General features: G+C 40.7%; 1 protein-coding gene across 8 annotated transcripts in view; it reads left to right on the top strand.

The window, feature by feature from the left end:
• Positions 1-8,312: 8,312 nt before the first annotated feature.
• Positions 8,313-20,103, top strand: part of slc8a3 (solute carrier family 8 member 3) — a 173,784-nt gene continuing 161,993 nt past the window's right edge. For 3 of the 8 annotated variants that reach the window (XR_006827053.1, XM_046062275.1, XM_046062271.1), the window contains exons 1-2: positions 8,313-9,080; positions 16,379-18,246. Coding sequence is in view for 6 of the 8 variants with exons in the window: in XM_046062275.1 (XP_045918231.1) it covers positions 16,466-18,246 (1,781 nt within the window). In the remaining 2 variants the exon portion in view is untranslated. Of the gene's footprint in view, positions 9,081-9,723; positions 9,878-12,614; positions 12,764-16,378; positions 18,247-20,103 lie in introns of those variants that run through there. The other 5 variants (XM_046062278.1, XM_046062272.1, XM_046062274.1 and 2 more) reach the window with 5 other exon arrangements.

The following is a 20,103-nucleotide window of genomic DNA, read 5'->3' as shown; positions in this document are numbered from 1 at the left end:
GTGTTGTACTTTAAACTTTGGTCATTGTTTGTAACAATTTGTGGTCTCTTCTGGTTGTAACACATTCAGGACTACTAGTGGTTAAAATTGTGCCACATAAACCTAAAACCTCGACATAAGTTCATGGTTGATCTTAAATTTAAACAAGCATGCACTAGCCGTTATTGTTTTATACACCCAAGTATAAAGCAGTTACTTGTTGGTAGCTTATTCTCCACTCTGATGATCAGGAGTTTGTAATAAGAACAACCACTAGGTGGCACATCTTGGCTCTGCTGCACCTTACCTTTCTCACTGAAAGCAAAGAAGGAAATAAATATCAATGTATAATTTCCATGTCTCAGTCAATGATGTACTATTGATCCAAATAGTTTTACTTTTATTTTGTTTTTGACAAAAGCTCGTAGATGTGGTGAGTCTTTGTTTACAACAGTATTGCATTGATTTACCAGTTGAAAATATAAAAGAATAAATAACACAACAGTCCAGCCTTTCCTCAGGCTTTATAGGTCTCGACAGTAATCAGTTTCTCTGACAGTTATTACTTTTCAATGCGGTGGATTTATTACGTTTTATTACATTTAGCTTTTTTTGTCCTACAAACCGAAAGAACATGATATTTGCTGCAAGTCTTCAGATGGTGCGTATAAGTAATATTTGGCTGACTGACAGATAATATATGTACTGCTTTACCTCATTCAGTTACTGAAATAGGATGTAATGAATATTCTTCAGGTGCGGAGGTCTATATGAAAATATCCTATGGGATACATTTTCTGTAATCACATTTTTTATGTTGATGATTTTTTAGTCACTTTAATACCCAGTGTTTCTCAGCCTCAAGAATTTATGGGACACAAACAAGAGCTCTTATGCGAGGATTATTTTTTCATGCACAGGTTGTGCAGATCTAAATCTTGCTTTTGTCGTTGGCTGTTTGAGTGTCAGACCGAGTTGCCATGAAGCAGCAATTGCCTCTAATCCACCAAACACATCTGAACAACAATACAGAGCTATCTCGTAATTTGTCACAGGATTGCCAGATCAGATCCAGCTTTTCTTGCCAGGCTGCGTGTTGATAGAAATGTCTGGTGTATGCTTCTGTTTCTGAAGAGGCCTCTCTAAATTTAGAATTGCCAAATGTTGGTGCATCTGTAATTTTAAAAGTCAATTCTACTTATTCTAGATTAGATATGTATACAGTGAAGATGCTACAGTGAGGATGCTGCCGTTTGTAACTGTGAGAAAGAAGAAATATCGAGTTTGATGTTGTCGATAAGCCAATCTTTACCATTATTTGGAGGATGTGACTTATACTCTGAGGTTAGCTGCAGTGGTGGAAGAAGTATTATGAGCTTTTACTTAAAGTCCTGCTTTCAAAAGTACAGAAGTATGTCTAAAAAGTATAAACTTAAACTCATGATGCAGCCAAAATAGGGTCTGTCAATGTTAAGAATTTATATGTTATACCATTAGATAATTATTATTGATGATGCACATGAAAGCTTCATTTTAATGTTGTAGCTGTACACAGTGCCAGACTTTGAAAACCCCTTCTCTGGATAAACTTATCCACTCTCATATGCTCTATTTCTTTGGTAGAAAGTAGTTTCAGTGAAAAATGTTTATGTTTTGAGTAAACTGACCATTATTCTATAATGGCACTTTTACCATGGAAATCTCCATGTACTCCATACATACCATACTGCAGAGAAAATGGTGTGTAAAATTAGCTTAGTATTTGTATTAGCTTTGTATTATACTGTATGTATATATTGAAAATATTAATGTATCTTAATTTCCTCTTCAAAGTCCTCCTTAAATTTAAATTATATGGAAGATATTAAGGTGTGTGTTTGGTGAACCATATGTAGCCTCTTCCACTTACTTCAAATGAACAATGTGAAGGAGCTTTGAGAGCGCTGAAGCAAAAGATATGGTACAGCACACTACAGTTCTATAATACAGTATGGGGGTAGTCGTCAGAGGCCAAAATGGGTCAGTCTAGGAGCACATGCTATTGTAAGCGAGCTGTCGGGATGCATGATAAAGTGGGATTCCTAATTTGAAGAATTTGCGGCCCTTCACGTGCTGTTAAATTTTTTATTTGAAAATGCAAGAAAATGCCATCAAATATTCATTGGACATTGCTGGGAAAAGGAAATCAATTTCAATATTTACTACACCGTTCTATGAGCAACATAACTAATTAGGTCTGAATAACAAAAATCATGAAGCTAATTGAAATTTGGGCGTCCCTTTCCAGGTCTTGGGCCCCTGAATTATTGAGATTTTCCCTTCTAACCTGCGGCCCTGTGAGTTGGTTTTCCACAAATCAAACTGGCCGATGTTAGATCATCACAGCTCTGATGTGGAAACACTGAAGAAGAACTAGTCAGCTCTCAGTCTTTTTGGCCCTGAATGAAGAATCCCTCAATCCCAGACACACTCGCACAAACATGCCAGATGATGATTAATTACCACTGGTATTATCTCACAAGAAGACATTTGTCACAATAAGTAGAGACATGATCATTTAGTTCCATGAGAGAAATACAAAATATTCGATTGGGATTCCCCGGTGAATCTGTAAAACAGGTTGACAACCCAAACTACACATTTTTATGTAGTTAAATAGTAATACCAGGCCAAAATTTTCCCTCTCTGTTGCCCCTATGACCACAACCAACTGTGAGGTCACGATGTATTGACAGCCTGGAGTACATTTCTACATCACTGCAGCAGCATGGGAAGCTAAACCACTGGAGGTCAGTTCCCTCCAGTTTCCACTGGTGTTAAGTTGCTCTTTAAGCCTTGCTTCATTTTTGTAGAAAAATTAAAAATCAAATCATACACATACTGGATTATTTAGGTTGATACCAATATTGATATTTAATTGTTTAAAATATTGACATATCAGCTGATCGACATTTTCATCAACTCATAACATAAATGCAGTTTTTGATAAGGATCTGTTATATTTTTTTGTGGGATATTTTACAGTTGACAATGTGTCAGTGCTCTCTTGTGGTCAAACTATATAATGGAGACACTAATGTTCCCTCAAACAAACATTTGGCATACCTGTATTGTATTTGTTTTATTAGCTACTTATTCACCAACAACCATTGGTGACATTTTATCTGCAATAAGCTAATATCACCTGAGTTTTCGGTCTACTAAGTATCATTCACCTATTAATCTAAAACTGGTGGGAACCTCCTGTTTTCCTGTTTTGGTACTGTAATCATCTCAACTCCCACTGTAAAGCTTTGCACTGATTGTAGCAGTTCTCTTGGTCCGTAAACAGTGTGAGGCGCTCCCACTAGATACAGAAAATCCAAAACCTAAGCAAACAGTTAATATATAAATATAGATATTAGAACTATGAAAGCATAATTTGAGCATAGTATTACAGAGACTTTGTCATCTCAACACACATGTTCTGTAGCTTTGATATATTTCATAAGGCCTATACTAGAAAAGTGTGTTGTTTGTTATTTAGTGCTGTAGGCTACGCCTAAGTGTGCTGAAACAATTAGTCGATTAACTAAAAAAAACATTGATAATTCATCCAATCTGTCCAGTTTGATCTTTTATAATAATTTAATATTTAAAATGCCAATTATCTGCTGTTCTCCTCTGTTTCATTGTAAATGGAATATTTTTAGTTTGTGGACTGTTGGTCAGACAAAACAAGAAGTTTGATGAAGTCATATTGGTTTGTTAGGAGCTGTGATGGTAATTTCTTTGAACATCAACATCAGGTTTTATAGTCTATAATGATTAATTGGACAAAAAAATTGAGATGAATCAATAATAGACAGTCCTTTGGTGCAGGTCTAATGTAGGCCTATCTGTGTATTTTTATCGATCTGTTGTCTCAGTGAAGCTGCCGTCAGTGAAAGCTTCCGCCTTCACTACTGACTCACTAAAAATGTCACTTTCAGAGAGAAAAAAAATAGACTTATTCTACATAGAGGGGGAGGGAGGGAGGGAAGTGAGCGGGGAAATGGCCCCAATGCTTATTTTATTTAGTCTCTCTCTCTCTTTCGCTTTCTTTCTCTCTCTCTCATTTCATTTCTATAAATAGACAGAGGCTTGGCAGCTGAGGGGTAGTCCACGCAGAACAAATGCACCCCCTGGCTGTTTCACTTCATTCCCCACATAATGAGCCAGACGGAACGCCGCCGTCACTTCCACTCTCTCCAGGACCGAGGCAGGGGCCACACGTTGCTATGGCGATGTGGCTGCCGGACAGAGGGGCCCAGGCAGCATCAGTCTGGCACGCAAGCTGATCTCTCCTCCTTGATCTCGGTCTCATCCGGGCTTCCCTTAATTTTGATCCTTCTTCCTGTCCTTCTTCCTCTCTTTCATTCAGCACCATAAGGCACGGGGGAGATGAGTAAATGAGTGCGGAGTCCAGTGCCCTACACTCGTCTACTGTGCACTGTGTCTCTGATGTAATGGAGTCAGTGCGGGTATCCCTCTCTCACCCATCTTCCTCTGCAAATATATTCCGGACCAGTGAACCACTGAATGCTAAGCTCCAATAGCTGCAGCTGCAGAAGGGGCACTCTCCATAGACGAGTTATACTATATGTGTGATACTGCTCTCTATGGATATTATTTGAGCTGAAAGTACAATACAGTGTGAAAGCTTAGCAAGGGGCTCCCTCATATCTGCATTGCACTCTGTATATTTATGGACTGTCAGGATTTTATTTGAGGAGAGGACTTATAAGTGCAGGGTAGTCAGGGTTAGGTAGCGTTATATGAAGAGTAACCAACTCTTTTTCTCAATGTCTTTAAGTGCATACCCACCTATCAAGCCAATGCATGCATGTCTGGATGATGGGATGACAGCAATGGTGTTTGGCTAGACGCCACAAGCATGTTATCTCTAGTGCAGTGGGCCTGTAAAATGAAGCAATTGTTTGTGATTTCAGGTTATGGCCTAAGTATCTTCTCAGACATTTTGACTTTAAGGATTTTACAGGCTTAAGAGGTAAATATATTTAGTATTACAAAATAAAAAGAGCAAACTCAGTGAAACTAAACATAATTCTATCTTTCTTTAATCATCTTGTGACCCTTCAGATTTATCCTGGGCCTCAGTGCCAATGCCCTGGATGGGATCCACTTCTCTAGTGATCCACAGCTATAATGGTATCTAATTTTATCTTCATTTGTTTGGGTTTCATTTTTCCAGATTTCGAAATGTTGGTGATTTTTTGCCAGCCCAAATCTAGTTAAAATTGTATAAACTGGTCACAGGCACAAAACTTTAGTAACTGCACCTTCTGAAATTACATTTTGCTTTTGAGTTTTTTTAATTACACTTTTCAGAGTTGTGAATTCAGCAAATGAAATTCCATTCACCTGCATCACATCGAGGTAAAGGCAGAAATCGCTAGGACAGATATCTCCAAACCTGGGCAAATAAAACCCCAAACTACTTGCAGGGGGAGATAGAACTAGAGGGAAGTGTGAATTTAGGTAAACTGACCCTTTTAAAAAATAAAAATTCCCCATGTAACTCAAATGCTGAATCCATGCATCTTTTAAGCAGAGTCCTCAAGGGGCTTGGTGCTTCGCCCTGTGTCTGACCCCCACCACCACACCACCCTCCAAACACACACATTCACCAGTGACAGGAAATGGCCCTCTAGCCTTGAGGCCTTTAGATCCTGATGCGAGGTGACTCCTTACCTTTATTATTTCACAACTTCACTATTCATTACTGACCGTCATAAGTGGCCGTCGCCCAGGGGTGATGTCAGTGTTAACTTCCCTAATGACCCTTCCTTCCCCTTTCTCTCTCACCAGCTGGGACCACCATGTCATTGCCTGGCTGTTTTTTTCCACTGAAGTTGTTGCAACTCGAGCCTACAAATTATCAGCATGTGCAGAGTGCCTAGTGCAGCACGGCGAGAGAAAATACAAATCACAAAGTGCAAGTGCAGCACTATTCTCTCGCGCTGCACTGTTTCGTTCCCTGCTCCAGATTCTCTGCTGCTGCATGCAAGAACGTTTTAATAAAACTGATCCATGGCCGCAGCCGCTATCAGGGGTTCTGTGGCAAGAACAGGAAGGACGAAAATCCAGAGAGGAGAGAAGAGCTGCTACACTCAGAGAATCAATGCAACCAGTCAGTTTCAGGGCTACGGCCATCAAGCCGCCAGTCCTTGTAAGTGCTGCTCCTCTCAGTGGGAAGCACAAGCAGGCCTGGTGTGTTGATTACAAGTATAATCCATTAATCATCACTGAGTGCATGGAGGACTTTGATGAGAGAGGCAAGAGCAGACATTGAATTCCAATCATATGATGCATGCTGGCTGCAGGTACACATATAGAGCCTGCGCACCAATCTGTCCAGTGGGTTTTCAGCCTCCACCTTTTTTTAGATAAGAAAATTTAATTATAACTTCCAACCATATTCTCCATACTAATTACAGCATTACTTTTAGAGGAGTGGATGATGGTGTATGGGAGTGGTGCTGTTATTGTGGTGGTGAGGGCTGCCTAACCAGACCCCCCCCCCACCAGGAAATCTGAACAGGCTACTAAGATTCTGTACCACGGTGCCGGACTATGTAATTAAAAGCGGATCCAATTTATTTTTTTCACCCATATGCTCCATCTCAAAAGAAAAGGGCCTCTGCATGCTGCAATAAGACTACTCCAAGTCTCCCCATGTTGTTTCTGGATTAATGATAATTCATTATTGACTGATTGCAAATTAATTTAAAAGAGTTTTAAATGCTTGTATTAATTTTACATACAGTTTGGTTTGCCATGGGGACTTTTAGGATTTTTTTCACAATGCTTCAGGCCTGTATGATACTATAATTAGAGGTGGTGGCAGTGTCAACATCCTTCTGCTTTTCTGTCTCTGGGGCTTCCTCTGTCTCGTCAGCAGTGGTTATGGGTGATTGTGCTGCATCAAGGACTGTGTGCCCAGTGAAGCTCATTATCTACTGGCTATAGTAATGCATCTAACTCAGGAGGAAGGTGATTGGGTTATGCAACTGCAAGATGGGAAACAAAGAAACACAGGAGGTGATGAGTACTCGGTAAGAATGTTTCTGGTCTCTGTGAGATCCTGAGCAGAATTTGATTTTGGGAAATACACTTATTTGTTTTCTTGATGAGAGACAGACAAATTTTGTTTGGATTATGCTAAATATGAAGCTGCAGCCAGGATACTTTTTAAATCTGTTTAAAGGACTAGTTTGGTCTCATGGAGTGTTATGTGACTATTTTCAGGGTGCAGTGACTTTCTGGAGTCTCAACACTTTGGCTTTTCTCTGGATTAGCTAACAAGATATAATGTGTCACTTTCAAATTCAGAGGTGCTCCTAGGTGGATTTTTTTTTAACCTTTCGACAGAGCCATGGTAGCTGTTTCCCCCTGTTTTCAGTCAGTGTAAAGTAAGCTAACTGGCTGCTGGCTTTAGCTACATATTTAATGGACAAACAGGAGCTTATCAGCCTTCTCATCTGTCTCTCCGCTGAAAGACAATAATTATAGCCAATAAATATTTCGCAAAATGTCATCAGTTCTTTTAAGGACCTTTTGATGATGAATTGGCACACTTTGCCCTCTACTTGTCATTTTTGTTGCAGGTTAAAGTTTAGCACCACAGCTTAGCTTTATTTCACACATTTTTAACACTTATAGAAGAGCCCTAATGAGGTAGAAAAAATATCAATTAAGCTGTTCTTCATCACAAACATAACCCCTGCATGGATTGACTGTCCAGTGTGAGCTTGATCTGATATTTGATATTTTGATATTTTTAACTACTTATATGAAATCCACTTTTTTGTGCACACCATAAACATTTTAACAATAAAATATCATGCTTGTTAAGCTGTAAACATTTTTGTCACTGCAACTACATGAGCAGATCTGTGAGTAAATCTTACAGCTAGTTTTACTCCGTTTCTGCTTTTGTGTGTGTGTGTGTGTGTGTGTGTTAGCTTATTTGTGACATGTAAATGCCAATGACTCAGTGATCATCTTCCTGCTGTCACTTATTTATGTTCTTGGTTCAGCAGGATTTTATAGCTGAAATAGTGGGTGATACCCTTTTTATACACAGTCTATGGTGCTCCTCACAGCCCCTTCCCTCCTAATGTGAACAGTTGACATAGTGGGCTGTTTGGATTCGTGGTATGTAGTGCCGGTTTCCTGCAACACATCTTCTCCTAGCCGATGGTGACGTAGTTGCGCGCTTAACCGAGCCTGTCAGTGTGACTTTAAAAAAGGGGGCGGAGGGCTGTTGGTACAACCATTTCACACCTCAACCGAGTGAGAATACGCCTAATATGAATTATCTGAGGATGACAATTTATAGATGAAGCACCAGAAACTGACTTGCAGTCAGCGCTCAGGAGACACATCTCATTCCGGTGGTGAGCGAGGTCCAGCAGACAGCCCTGGCAACTTAAACACCGGCGTGCACAGCCGAGCGCGTTTCTAATGTAAGACACTGTTAAAAATAAATTGTGCTGTTTCTGTGGAGAAGACAGCCTGCAAAGAGGAGCTTTCCGGCAGTGCCTACATACAAGAGCGACATCATAGATTTCCTGCGCTATCGCAGCGAAGAGAGGGGGAGGAGGAGAGCGCTGATTCACGGCTTGAATTGAGGAAGGAGAGCCGTGCGGACGGGCTCTGGAGATCCATCTCATATACTAAAATACCGACCCCCCCCCCCGCGCGCCTCCTCCTCCCTCGTCATTGACAGCTTTGCGACCCGGTCAGTCCGTCAGACAGGGAGGATCTGTGGAGGAGGGCGCCAAGGCAGGAGAGGACGAAAGGCGATCACCTCTGGCCGGTTTGATCCAATCGCCAACACCGTGTAGGTTGGGGACCTGCCTCTCCCTACATGAGGACGACACAGTGGCTGCACCGGGGGATTTTGGACCGAGGAGCACGTTTGACCCAAGAGATCCAAACAGCGAAATTATTCTGAGACTGTTGGCAGGCTGATCTGAACGGCAAAACAATAATAAAGGGGTTGGACAGGAGCTATTTCGCAGTCTCTACATAAACTCCCCGGAATACAAATCCAGGTATGTTAGCCTATAATGAATAACGCATGATGCAAACTCAGTGATATTAAATAATCCGTGCGTTAATGACCAATGCAACCCGGCACACCATGATAAACAGCTATTCGTGACAATATGTGACAGATTATAGAAACCATATTAGATGCATTTCAAGATCCATGTAGCTGCAAATACAGTCGGTAACTGATGTGAGCTGGATGTGGTCCCTCACTCTGGAGCGATTCATTCTGCCCGGGCTTTAACCCCTCTATCTGTTCCCATTGCTCCTCATCACTGGGCAGATATGATCCATTGCACCGGACTGAAATGGATTCGTGATATTGTCTAATGGGTGTGCCATTACAATAAATTGGCGTCTGTCAACGCAACTATCGGATACCGGTTGTAACAGTCTGCCGAGCTCGTCCTGCTGCTGATTGGCTGAACACCTGGATCTCAGTAATGACTATTTAGTTTCAGAAATGCGATTATATACGCTCGTATATTCTCTGTGCATCTTTACAGGTAGGCCTTTACGCACCCTATAAGTTGTCGTGTGGGCCTATGGGCGCTCCAGCAGGGATTCCCCCCTCAGGTGACATCGGTATAGTAAGCGAAACTGCCTGATGATGATTAATCAGCAACAGCTGAGGCTCTCCGAGTGCCTGCTGAGTCCATGTTTACGCGCATCTCAAATTAAACAAGACCCTCTTCCCAAAATAGGAAAAGGGAAGAGGATCTGTGAGCGAACAGCCGATCTGCTCTCAGCAACTGTCTCAGCCATAATGCTGCACGCATCAGTCCGGTAATATGGAAGGGTGGGCATGATCACTTAAAGATGCACGATATCAAACGTTAATGTTTGCTTTTCTCACTAAAATCCACTATCTTAGACGTGCAAGTCATCCAGAATTAGACTGATTAGGGCTTCAATTATCTGTCCGATTATTTTACTGATTAATTGTTTGGTCCAGTATTTTAAAGTGCAATGTTGACATAATAAATCGCTTGTTTTGTCTGACCAGCAGTCTATAATACAAGATATTTAGTTTAATACCAGAAGACAACCAGTATTTTTTTATAACCAATATTCACATTTGACAAGCTGAAATCAGAGCATTTTTGGTATTTCTCCTTAAAAAATGATGAATTTATGAACTATCAATATAGTCGCGATTCATTTTCTGTTGATCAACTAATCCAATAATGGACTAATCATTTCAGCTCTAGACTGATAAATCTGTGAGATACTAGTCATGAAATGTTGCCCAGCTGGTTTCTTGGAGGTTCCTCTCTGAAAACAAAAGTCTGTAAACTTTTTATTCACTCAGTTATTCAGTTAATTTGAGCACATTTTCTATAATTCTTAATTTTGCTATAGTGATTCCCTCTCATTGGGGCAAAACTGCTTTAAAGATCCTAACCATAAAGGAAGTGAATCCGTTTAGGTATAAATGAGAGTATTACTATCCCCTGATGATGATGATGATGATGGTATTGTATTGACCTTGTTTTTTTCATTTTGAAAGTTGTTACAAAATACTTGTAGTTTCAGTATAAGAATAATTGAACAGGTATTTCCTTAAAAATTAGGGCAGCCCCCTTCTGGTAGTGGTTTTCTATTGGTCCACCCTAAATACTGTGTATTAATACATTTAATATCACATACATACATAATATCAATACTGGCATTTGAAACTAGATATATTTAAGGATTTTTACTGTCATAATATTTTTACATGACTGAAATATGATTTTTTATAAACTTTATAATAATACTGCATGACATTCTCAGTAGTCATAATGATAACTATTGAGGTTTTAATTAAGATATTCTGCTCTTCCACTTCTGTATATTTAAAAAAAAAAAATGTTAAAAGTTGTGTAAATGCAGTGGGTTAATTCTCAACTATTTCTGGTTGAAGAGGTCAGTGTTGGATTTAACTGGAATATGTCTCCACTCTTAATTTAGATGTCAGTTGAAATATGGCTCTTAAATTCCTGTGAAGTTTTTGTGAACAACCTTTTTGGTGGCTGCTGAACAGTCTTGATTAGACTGTTCACCCCTACATTCACAATGCAAAATACAATCCTTAAAACAGTAATTAGTATGCAAATTGTTTTTTGTAGCTCCTAATTTTGATGTCATGGCTCTAATGTTGGTACACATAAAACAATGGAATCGTTCACTGTCCATCACCTGACAGTGCCTAATGTAGTTTGTGTTGTGATAGAAAATCAATGATTCAAATACAAAATCCTTGTGGGGTCATATACCTGAACAGTGCTTAAATGTAATTATTTTCTTAAGCTTTACATTATTGCTTAAGAGTATGTGTTGGGTCTCTTAAAGGATTTCTCAATCATTTGATCAATTATTCCATCCCTATTGGATATATTACATTTTTTATAATGTTAAGTTTTTGTTAAAGAGACCTATTGTGCTTTCCCTTATTTTCTGATATGTAATAACTGTTACACTGTCGTATGTTCATACTAAACATTGCCAAATTTTTAAATAATGTCATAAATTATTATAATTTAAATAATTTTTATAATGCCAAGCTGGCATCAGATTGTCAGGGATGTCCTTATATGGTCATCTGCTCATAATCTGCTCCAGGGACAGCATGCCCATGAAGTACAGGGACGCGCCCATCCACCCACTCTGCTGATAGTGCTTCCTCCAGCACTGGCACAGGATAAAAACGAAGTGTGGAGAAAGGTCCAGCTCTGCGACACTACTCTGCTCAGGACTACTCTTCAACTTTTTGGAGTTTGTCTTGCAGAAAGTCCTTTTTCAGTTGTGATGAAAAGTTAGTTAGAAAGTTAGAAAGGTGTCTGTCTATTTAGAAACTCCATAAAATATGATCCAGTTTCACCAAAATCAGTAAATAGTTAGAAAAGTTGTGTGTTTTTGTACAGTAATCAGTGAGGCGATGAGCAGATCTGCCAGGCCAAGCATATACCTACACCTCACCCCAGAAAAACTTTTTTCTCATTTGTGAATGAATATGAATTCTTCAAATTCAGTGCCCTATATCACTATTTTCCACAATAAGTTAAAGCTGTCATATGCCATCAAGCACACCGGCAAGAGGATGAGGTGCTCCGGACTCAAAGCACTGAGAACTCTATTCAGATACTTCTGTTAGTACACCGTACTGTGTAGACTATCTACTTACTTACGTTGTGCGTTAATTTCGACAGGGTAGTGTTGTCTTGGATCAAGCACGGCCGTTGTTCACTTACCGGAAATGACAATCACAACATTTGACCACTGTTTCTTGTTAATGGCAAATTATACAGAGGCATATCCTTATCGTCAACATTTGTCAGCGATTGTCACCCGCCAAAATATCTGCCGGCTTGTTTTTTTTTACTTGACTTCAATCATACTTTATTAAAAATGAATAAAAACGTACTTTTACTTGCTTGTGTGGGCTATCACGACCTCTGCAGCTTCCTCTGCTGCCATCTTCACAATTTTGAAAATACGTTGGTGGTCCCTCCCCTTCCGCTACCTATCCAAGATGGTGACCATTGAGGGTGAGAAGTGTCCAGCGTTCCACACCACAACTGACTTAGGGTGAAAGTGCATTGCATTTTGCAAGAGTGGATTTTAACAGTCGATTTACAGTAGAAATAGCGGAAGTAGTGGTGATAGTAGCAATATGAGGGCCATACTGAGGTGAAATTCAAGGGTGAGGAATTCATTTCTACAAGCACATGGAATATTTTGTCACATATTTTAAAATTATTAAAACTACTACTTAGGATAGTATCTACTGTTTCTTTTGGAAGACCTGGAATGTATTTACAATTACAACATAATCTTTCTGAGCATGATTTTATTCAGCTTGTGAAATGTATATGTCTAATGGGACAAGGCAAGAGGTAGTTAGCAGGCAATTGACTGCCCAGTCTTACTGTATGGCCTTTAAAATTCTCTGTTTCACTCTGATAGTTTGCTCTTAGATTTATGGGTATATGGCTTGTGGCTTGGCTTCTGTGCCATTTTGTTGTACCTATGTTTATCCAGGTATAGGCTGACTGAACACATTTACTCTTTTTCATCACAGCCCTCCTTTCAGTCAACACAAATAACACACATTCACACATGGAGACACAAGAGTCTTCAAGCGTCTGCACTGAAGCTGCTGGAAATCACTGGGAAGTGTTAGAAGGATTAGAACTTTCAACTCATTTAAAGCTGCTGTAATCTGTATTTTTATATTAACAGTGTATCACATGACGTATGTGTATGTGAAAGAGGTTGTTTGTAGTGATGAAAGCTCATTGTTTTGATATTCTGGCCTTCATCTTACTGTTTTGGATCACTCTCACATGGTGTCCTATTTGGATGTGGCAGGCAGCTGTTTTAGGGGAAAAGCTCTGAAAACTGACTCTACATTACATTTCCAGCACCAAACAGTCAGAAGACAAAAGTTAACTAGCTATCTGGTGAACATAAAGGAGAATTAAGCCACTACAGAGCCAGATATTTGCCATAGGAGTTGGTGAAGACCAAAATTAGAAGAATCAATATTAGATTTACATTCAGGTGTACAGAAACACAACTCAAAGTTAATGTTAATTAAGACTTAATTTTAGTATAAAATATGCCAGTACATTTTGACTCTTGACACTTTGGATTTAGGATACCTCCTCTTCTATATCACCTTAAGTTAACCAGTCATTTAATCATTCCCGTCCCTAGGTTGTAACATACTGAAAGGCTCTTTAGTTTTATTTCTGCCTCATTGCAGTTTCTTCCCATCCACCCCAGCTAGCCACCAAGCAATAAAAAAGACAGGGAGAAGGTAGCAGGTCAGCAGTAACTCTAAAACAGGAAGATGCACTTCCTTTAGTTTCCCAGTGGCTTCAAAAATGTATCCCTGCTGTAATTGTTTTGTATTTTCAAATAAAAGTAATTTACAGGATATTGTGCAAATTTTCTTCATTACTAAAAGTTGACTCTTAAGGTGAGTTTCTGTGTTAAACTTTCAAACTGCTACAAAGTCCAAACAGCTGACCCTAACCCTAAATCTAGTTTTCAGATTCAACTTTTCTCTCATTAAGGTACAGTTTTATCACTTATTTCCCTGTTGTTTTTGTTTGTGCTCAGCGCTGTCCATATAAATGGCTCTGCTGATTTAGTTAAATTTAAGCTCCTTGTCTTCCACTTCTGCTGCTGTTTGCTGTCATCCTTCTCTATCCTCCAGATCAGTGTGGTTCTCTGCAATCAAAATCTTTTTTTAACATCTGAGGAATTTCAAACTGAGATATCCTCCATTTTATCCACCTCTAAATAAAGCACTTTCTGAATGTTACTGATACCTCAAAACACATCATAATGATACTGCCAGTGAGGCAATTATGTGTACCTAGGAACCATTAAATTAGAAATATTAGAAATAATTTATTCCAGAATAGATTAATTGGTTTTGCCCATGCCTGAGTTTGCACAGAAGACGCTGATTGAAAGTTTGCCAGTTTTTTTGCAGACATTAGTTGACACTGCTCAAGTGTAGGGTGTGTTAAATTGGTGTGAGTGCTTCAAATATGCCAGCTCCTGTTTGACTACCCACACCTCCACTGAAAATTTTGTCAGCTATCCAAACTGGCCAGTGGTCTGTCTGGGTGATAGATGTAATTTCCAAAAATATCACCTGGGAGTTCAAAAAGTTGGAGTTATTTTAAGTCGTCAGATCCAGTGTACTGCGTAAAAGTTAAATCAAATGAGAAATTTGCATTACACAGCATAACATATGCCATTTAACGGATGCTTTTATCCAAAGTGCCTTAAAGTGCCATGAGTGCGTACTGTACACATTTTAGTGCGGACGGCCCCAGAGGTAATCAACCCTTTAACCACGAATCAGAACACAAGAATGTACTTTTAAGTGCAAAATGTAGAAAGACATTTAGCTCAACAAAAGGAAAGGGAAACAAGTGTGGGAGTAATAAAAAATTGCAATCCTCCAGTGAATTCAGGACAGAAAGATTAACTTAAATAGTCTGTATCTTTCTGCAGAGATAATTTTAATTCAGACTAAACAGCCTGTGTCTCAGGGGCCCAAAGGTGTGGTGGAGGCTGCAGAGGGGCCCCACCCATCCTCCTGAACTACTAAATAATCACAAGTTCCTCTGAGAAGAGAGCCTCTATAATAAATCCCCCGTGTAATGTCTTACAGCAGCTCACATCTTCTAAGTTTGTGGTGGTTAACTGTTCTTCATGCTCCCATTGCCTCTGGCCTCAGCTGTTTGCATCAAAAGAATTGTCAAGTCAAGTAAGATGCTTAGCCTGAGCTTTTATGAATTCGGACAACGTCTGCATTGTTATTGTGATGCTGCTTTCTCTTGCGGAAGTGGTAAGTGTGCATTTAGGGCTCAGTATGTAATGAATTTGGACGGGACATCTGTACCCTTTGTTTCAGTTTGCCTCTTGACGTTCTCCTGCCTCCTCTCTGCTGTTTTTTGCCAATGCGACATTTTGGACAGTGCTTAGTTTGGCAACATTTCACGCCTGCTGAGCGAGCTGTTTGGTTCAGAGCTGTGTATTACCCCTGAGATTTCAGACAATCACGCTCAAATCCACATTATTGGGCGCACATATCCACATCTAAACTGAAAATAAACTTTATGATTGGAAATGAGCCCACAGGCAATGATTTTATTAAACTAATGTTATCTACAATGTTCACATAGTGGTTTACAGACCTCTAAGCATGGGGAAGCTTTTTCCAGCCCGCCTCTCATAGATAACATGAAGGTCTCCTGACTATGCTGTTTGTAAAGAAGGAGGCAGAAACTCATTGGAGTCTTTCAGAAGGATAGTAGGATAATTTGAATTCTCACAGTCATATAAAATGGAGAAATTCTTTTCTTGCTTCAGACACAGTGTGTGTTTCTCCCTGTGAAATGCAAATACACAGTCTTACAAACCTGTACTACTACTACCCCTCAAACTTGGGGATTTAAAAAAAAAATATGGAGGTAACCTAAGGTTGGACTACCATTCTATTATGTGATTACATTAATTATTTCATTATTGTGTGTGACTAATAAATGGAGCCATTAGAAAGCCATCAGAAAATGTAATACTTAATGCATTAAGTAAGTACAATAAAGATTTATGTAGCAATAGATGCATTTATCTATCTAGTAAAAAGTAACAAAGTAACATGATTGTTTTACCACTGCTGTTTCTGTCTGAACGTTGTTTCTATCATATGAGAGTAAACTCTTTGTGTCTTGTAATACAGGTATACTATAACATCTACATAATGGCTTTTGTTTCTGTCTGTTATGTTTAGGTGGTGGGTGGAGAAAAAGCACAGCCCAGTGCTGGATCCCAGAGGGACTGTCAGTGTGGTAAGGACCCTTGAGACGAAGGAGGGTGCATGGAGGGTTCAAGGCCTGTAAAGCCAGGGTCGTCAGCCTTGCTTTGGTTGGGGCTGGTCTCTGTGGCTGTAGCCTTCCTTTGTACAGAGGCCCGGACCACTCCGAGCCCTCTACTTAGCCCCAGCAATGCAACCTGCACAGGAAACTCCAAGTGTCATGCAGGGATTATCCTGCCCATCTGGTATCCCGAGGATCCCTCCATGGGAGACAAGATCGCACGGGTCATTGTGTATTTTGTGGCAATGATCTACATGTTTCTTGGAGTGTCCATCATTGCAGACCGATTCATGGCAGCCATTGAGGTCATCACCTCCCAGGAGAAGGAAATTGTCATCAAAAAGCCGAATGGCGAAACAACCACCACCACGATCCGGGTGTGGAATGAAACAGTCTCAAACCTCACCCTCATGGCCTTGGGCTCATCCGCCCCTGAGATTCTGCTCTCTGTAATTGAGGTTTGTGGTCATGGATTCAAATCTGGTGAGCTCGGACCTGCCACAATTGTTGGCAGTGCAGCCTTCAACATGTTTGTCATCATTGGCCTCTGTGTGTCTGTCATTCCCCAAGGAGAGGTACGCAAGGTCAAACACCTCAGAGTGTTCTTTGTCACTGCAGGCTGGAGCATCTTTGCTTACATCTGGCTCTACATGATTCTGGCTGTGTTTTCTCCTAATGTAGTCCAGGTCTGGGAGGGTCTACTCACATTGGCCTTCTTCCCGATATGTGTACTCCTTGCCTGGGTCGCCGACAGACGACTGCTCTTCTACAAGTTCATGCACAAGAAGTATCGCACAGATAAGCACAGGGGTGTAATCATCGAGACGGAGACTGAGCGCTCCAAGGGGATAGAGATGGATGGCAAGATGGTCAACTCTCACTTCATGGACGGAGGTGCGGCAAGCAACCTTATTGGTTTGATCGAGAGCAAAGAGGTGGACGAGTCCCGGCGTGATATGATCCGCATCTTGAAAGACCTGAAGCAGAAGCACCCAGAGAAAGAGTTGGATCAGCTGGTCGAGATGGCCAACTACTACGCTCTCTCGCACCAGCAAAAGAGCCGTGCCTTCTACCGGATTCAAGCTACACGCATGATGACAGGCGCAGGAAATATCCTGAAGAAGCACGTCGCAGAGCAGGCGAAGAAGAGCATTAGCGTGCAGGAGGTGCATGTGGAGGAACCAGAAGAGTATGTGTCTCGAATTGCATTTGAGCCTGCTGTCTATCAGTGTCTCGAGAACTGTGGAGCCGCCATTCTGACCATCACCAGAAAGGGTGGCGACATCAACAAGACGATCTACGTGGATTATAAGACAGAGGATGGCTCGGCTAACGCTGGGGCTGATTACGAGTTCACAGAGGGTACAGTAGTGTTCAAACCAGGAGAGATGTTCAAGGAAATAAGCATTGGCATCATAGATGACGACATCTTTGAGGAGGACGAGCACTTTTTTGTGCGGCTCAGTAATCTGCGTGTCCTGGAGACTGAGGATGAGGTGCTGTCCGCCAACAGTCTGCCATACCCAAAGGCTATTCTAGGTTCCCCCAGTGTTGCCACTGTGACCATTCTGGATGATGATCATTCAGGCATCTTCACCTTTGAGAGCAACTTAGTGCACGTAAGTGAGAGCATTCGTATTATGGAAGTGAAAGTGCTAAGAACTTCTGGAGCAAGGGGGACAGTCATTGTGCCTTATCGCACCGTGGATGGACTCGCCAAAGGAGGAGGGGAGGACTTTGAAGACACCTATGGAGAGCTTGAGTTCAAAAATGATGAGACCTGGTAAGACAGCAACCCTTTTTTCTCATGGTTTTGGGGCAGTTGCTCTTCAATAATGTATTGTTGGTGATTTATTTTTGGCTATTGCCTGATTTTTAATCAACCAAGGTTATTGAAAATGAATCCCATTTAGGAGTAATAAATAAGTTATTTTCTTTGTGTGCTTGTTTTTGCATCCCATTGATTTGTGTGTTTTGTTTTTCAATTGCAGTTTGATGGTGATTAACCTGTCAAAACATGATAGCTACAGCATATATGATATCATAGCTAGCTTCAAAGCTATTCAGCAGTCTTCCTTTGGTACAAAGATGTTGTCTGCTATGCCATTTGACATAATTTAATTTAGAAATTACTTTGATAACCTATTCATGTGCTGTTTGCACTCATCACTCCGTGATTTAAATGTTTTTTTCTTGACAAGGTTAGACAGCATTCACTCTCATCAGAGCATGCATTCTGTATCCCCCTTTTTTCCTGTCAAGAGATTTTGCTCTCATCAGAGCGCAATCCTGTGCGTGTCGCATGCAATAGGGATTCAACTTTAGGATTCGTCACACAACTGTAGAAACAGGAAGTCCTTAAGTAACCCCCCTCCCCTTGCTTCTTTAATCCCTGCTGCTTTTGTTTGGTCGAAATCTGGATTTTTGCTCTTTTTTTTTTTTTCATTGTTTCTCTGTTATGTCTGCTACAATTGAAAGCAAACAGTATGGAAGAATAGGAACAGGATAACAAAGAGAGAGAGAGAAAATTACAACAACAAATGTCAAAGGCCAGGATCAGGCCCTTGTAGTAATCAGCGCATGGCAGTCTTTTAGGTGAGTAGGCAGCGTGTATCATAATGAGTGACAAGCCTGAAGCTTTGATTCCTTCTGGGGGCAGCCATGCTTGCAGAAGCTTGCAGTTTGGTGGTAAGCATCAATGAGTAATAGTGATGTTTTATGTAAATTGTGTATGTTATGTAGCCTTGTCAGCTGTACCATCTGTGTACTGCAAAAACACATAGGCTTACAACTGAGTGGGCATATTTGGCAGTGTTGCAATAATAGCAACATACTGTACTATAGTACAAATGGCATCGGCGCCATGTACTGTATCACACTGCAGCCCTTTGTCCCATGCATGTAAGGCAGTGCTCTGGGATACAGATACAGAACTGCGCCTCTTGAGAGATATTGATTTTGTTTTTTCACAGCTTGCATTCGCTTGCATCTCACACATTGGTCTGCAGGCACTAAATCAAAGTGACATGTGTCTGTGACATCCCCTTCCCCCACCAATCAAGACCCTTTCAGTGTGCTGTGGCTCACTGGCAGGGTCTGTGCTCCAGGGTGAGGGTTCCTAAGGGCTGAGGCAGCCCAGGAGACCGGCGGCAGGGGAATGAGTGTCGGGGTGATCAGCATGCTCTTGGGGCCTGCTGAGCTCTCAGGGTTTTGCTTGATTTATGTGAGAGATGCTTTATGGGCCGCGCCTGAAGGCTGCCGGAGGAGTAGAGGGGAGAAATGTGGAGAAAGACTATCATCATGAGGCTGCTGTGATGTTGTTGGCATTGTGAGGGAATGCTGGTCTATCGATCTGTTCATTGTGTTGTGCATCGTGCTGCGAGTTAGAGTTCTCCCACATTGGAGCGGTGCGTACAGCACCGCTCCGATGTGCTGTGAATTGATAAATGCCAGTAGTGATCTGGGAGAAGAATCAAACCATTTGGCCAAATGGCCAAATAATTATTGCTTCAGAATATTTCATAGACAACTAGGGACTTAAATTTCCTCATTATACATTTCATAAATTGAAAAATAGTGACACCGAACTGATAACTTTAGCAATCGGGAATTAGAATTAGAGTGCATGTTTAATTAATAA

The sequence above is a fragment of the Micropterus dolomieu genome, linkage group LG11 (genome assembly GCF_021292245.1).
Source record: "Micropterus dolomieu isolate WLL.071019.BEF.003 ecotype Adirondacks linkage group LG11, ASM2129224v1, whole genome shotgun sequence".
NCBI classification, from domain to species: Eukaryota; Metazoa; Chordata; class Actinopteri; order Centrarchiformes; family Centrarchidae; genus Micropterus; species Micropterus dolomieu.
The sequence above is the reverse complement of the archived record's forward strand: the minus strand, read 5'-3'. Positions and strand labels throughout refer to the sequence as shown.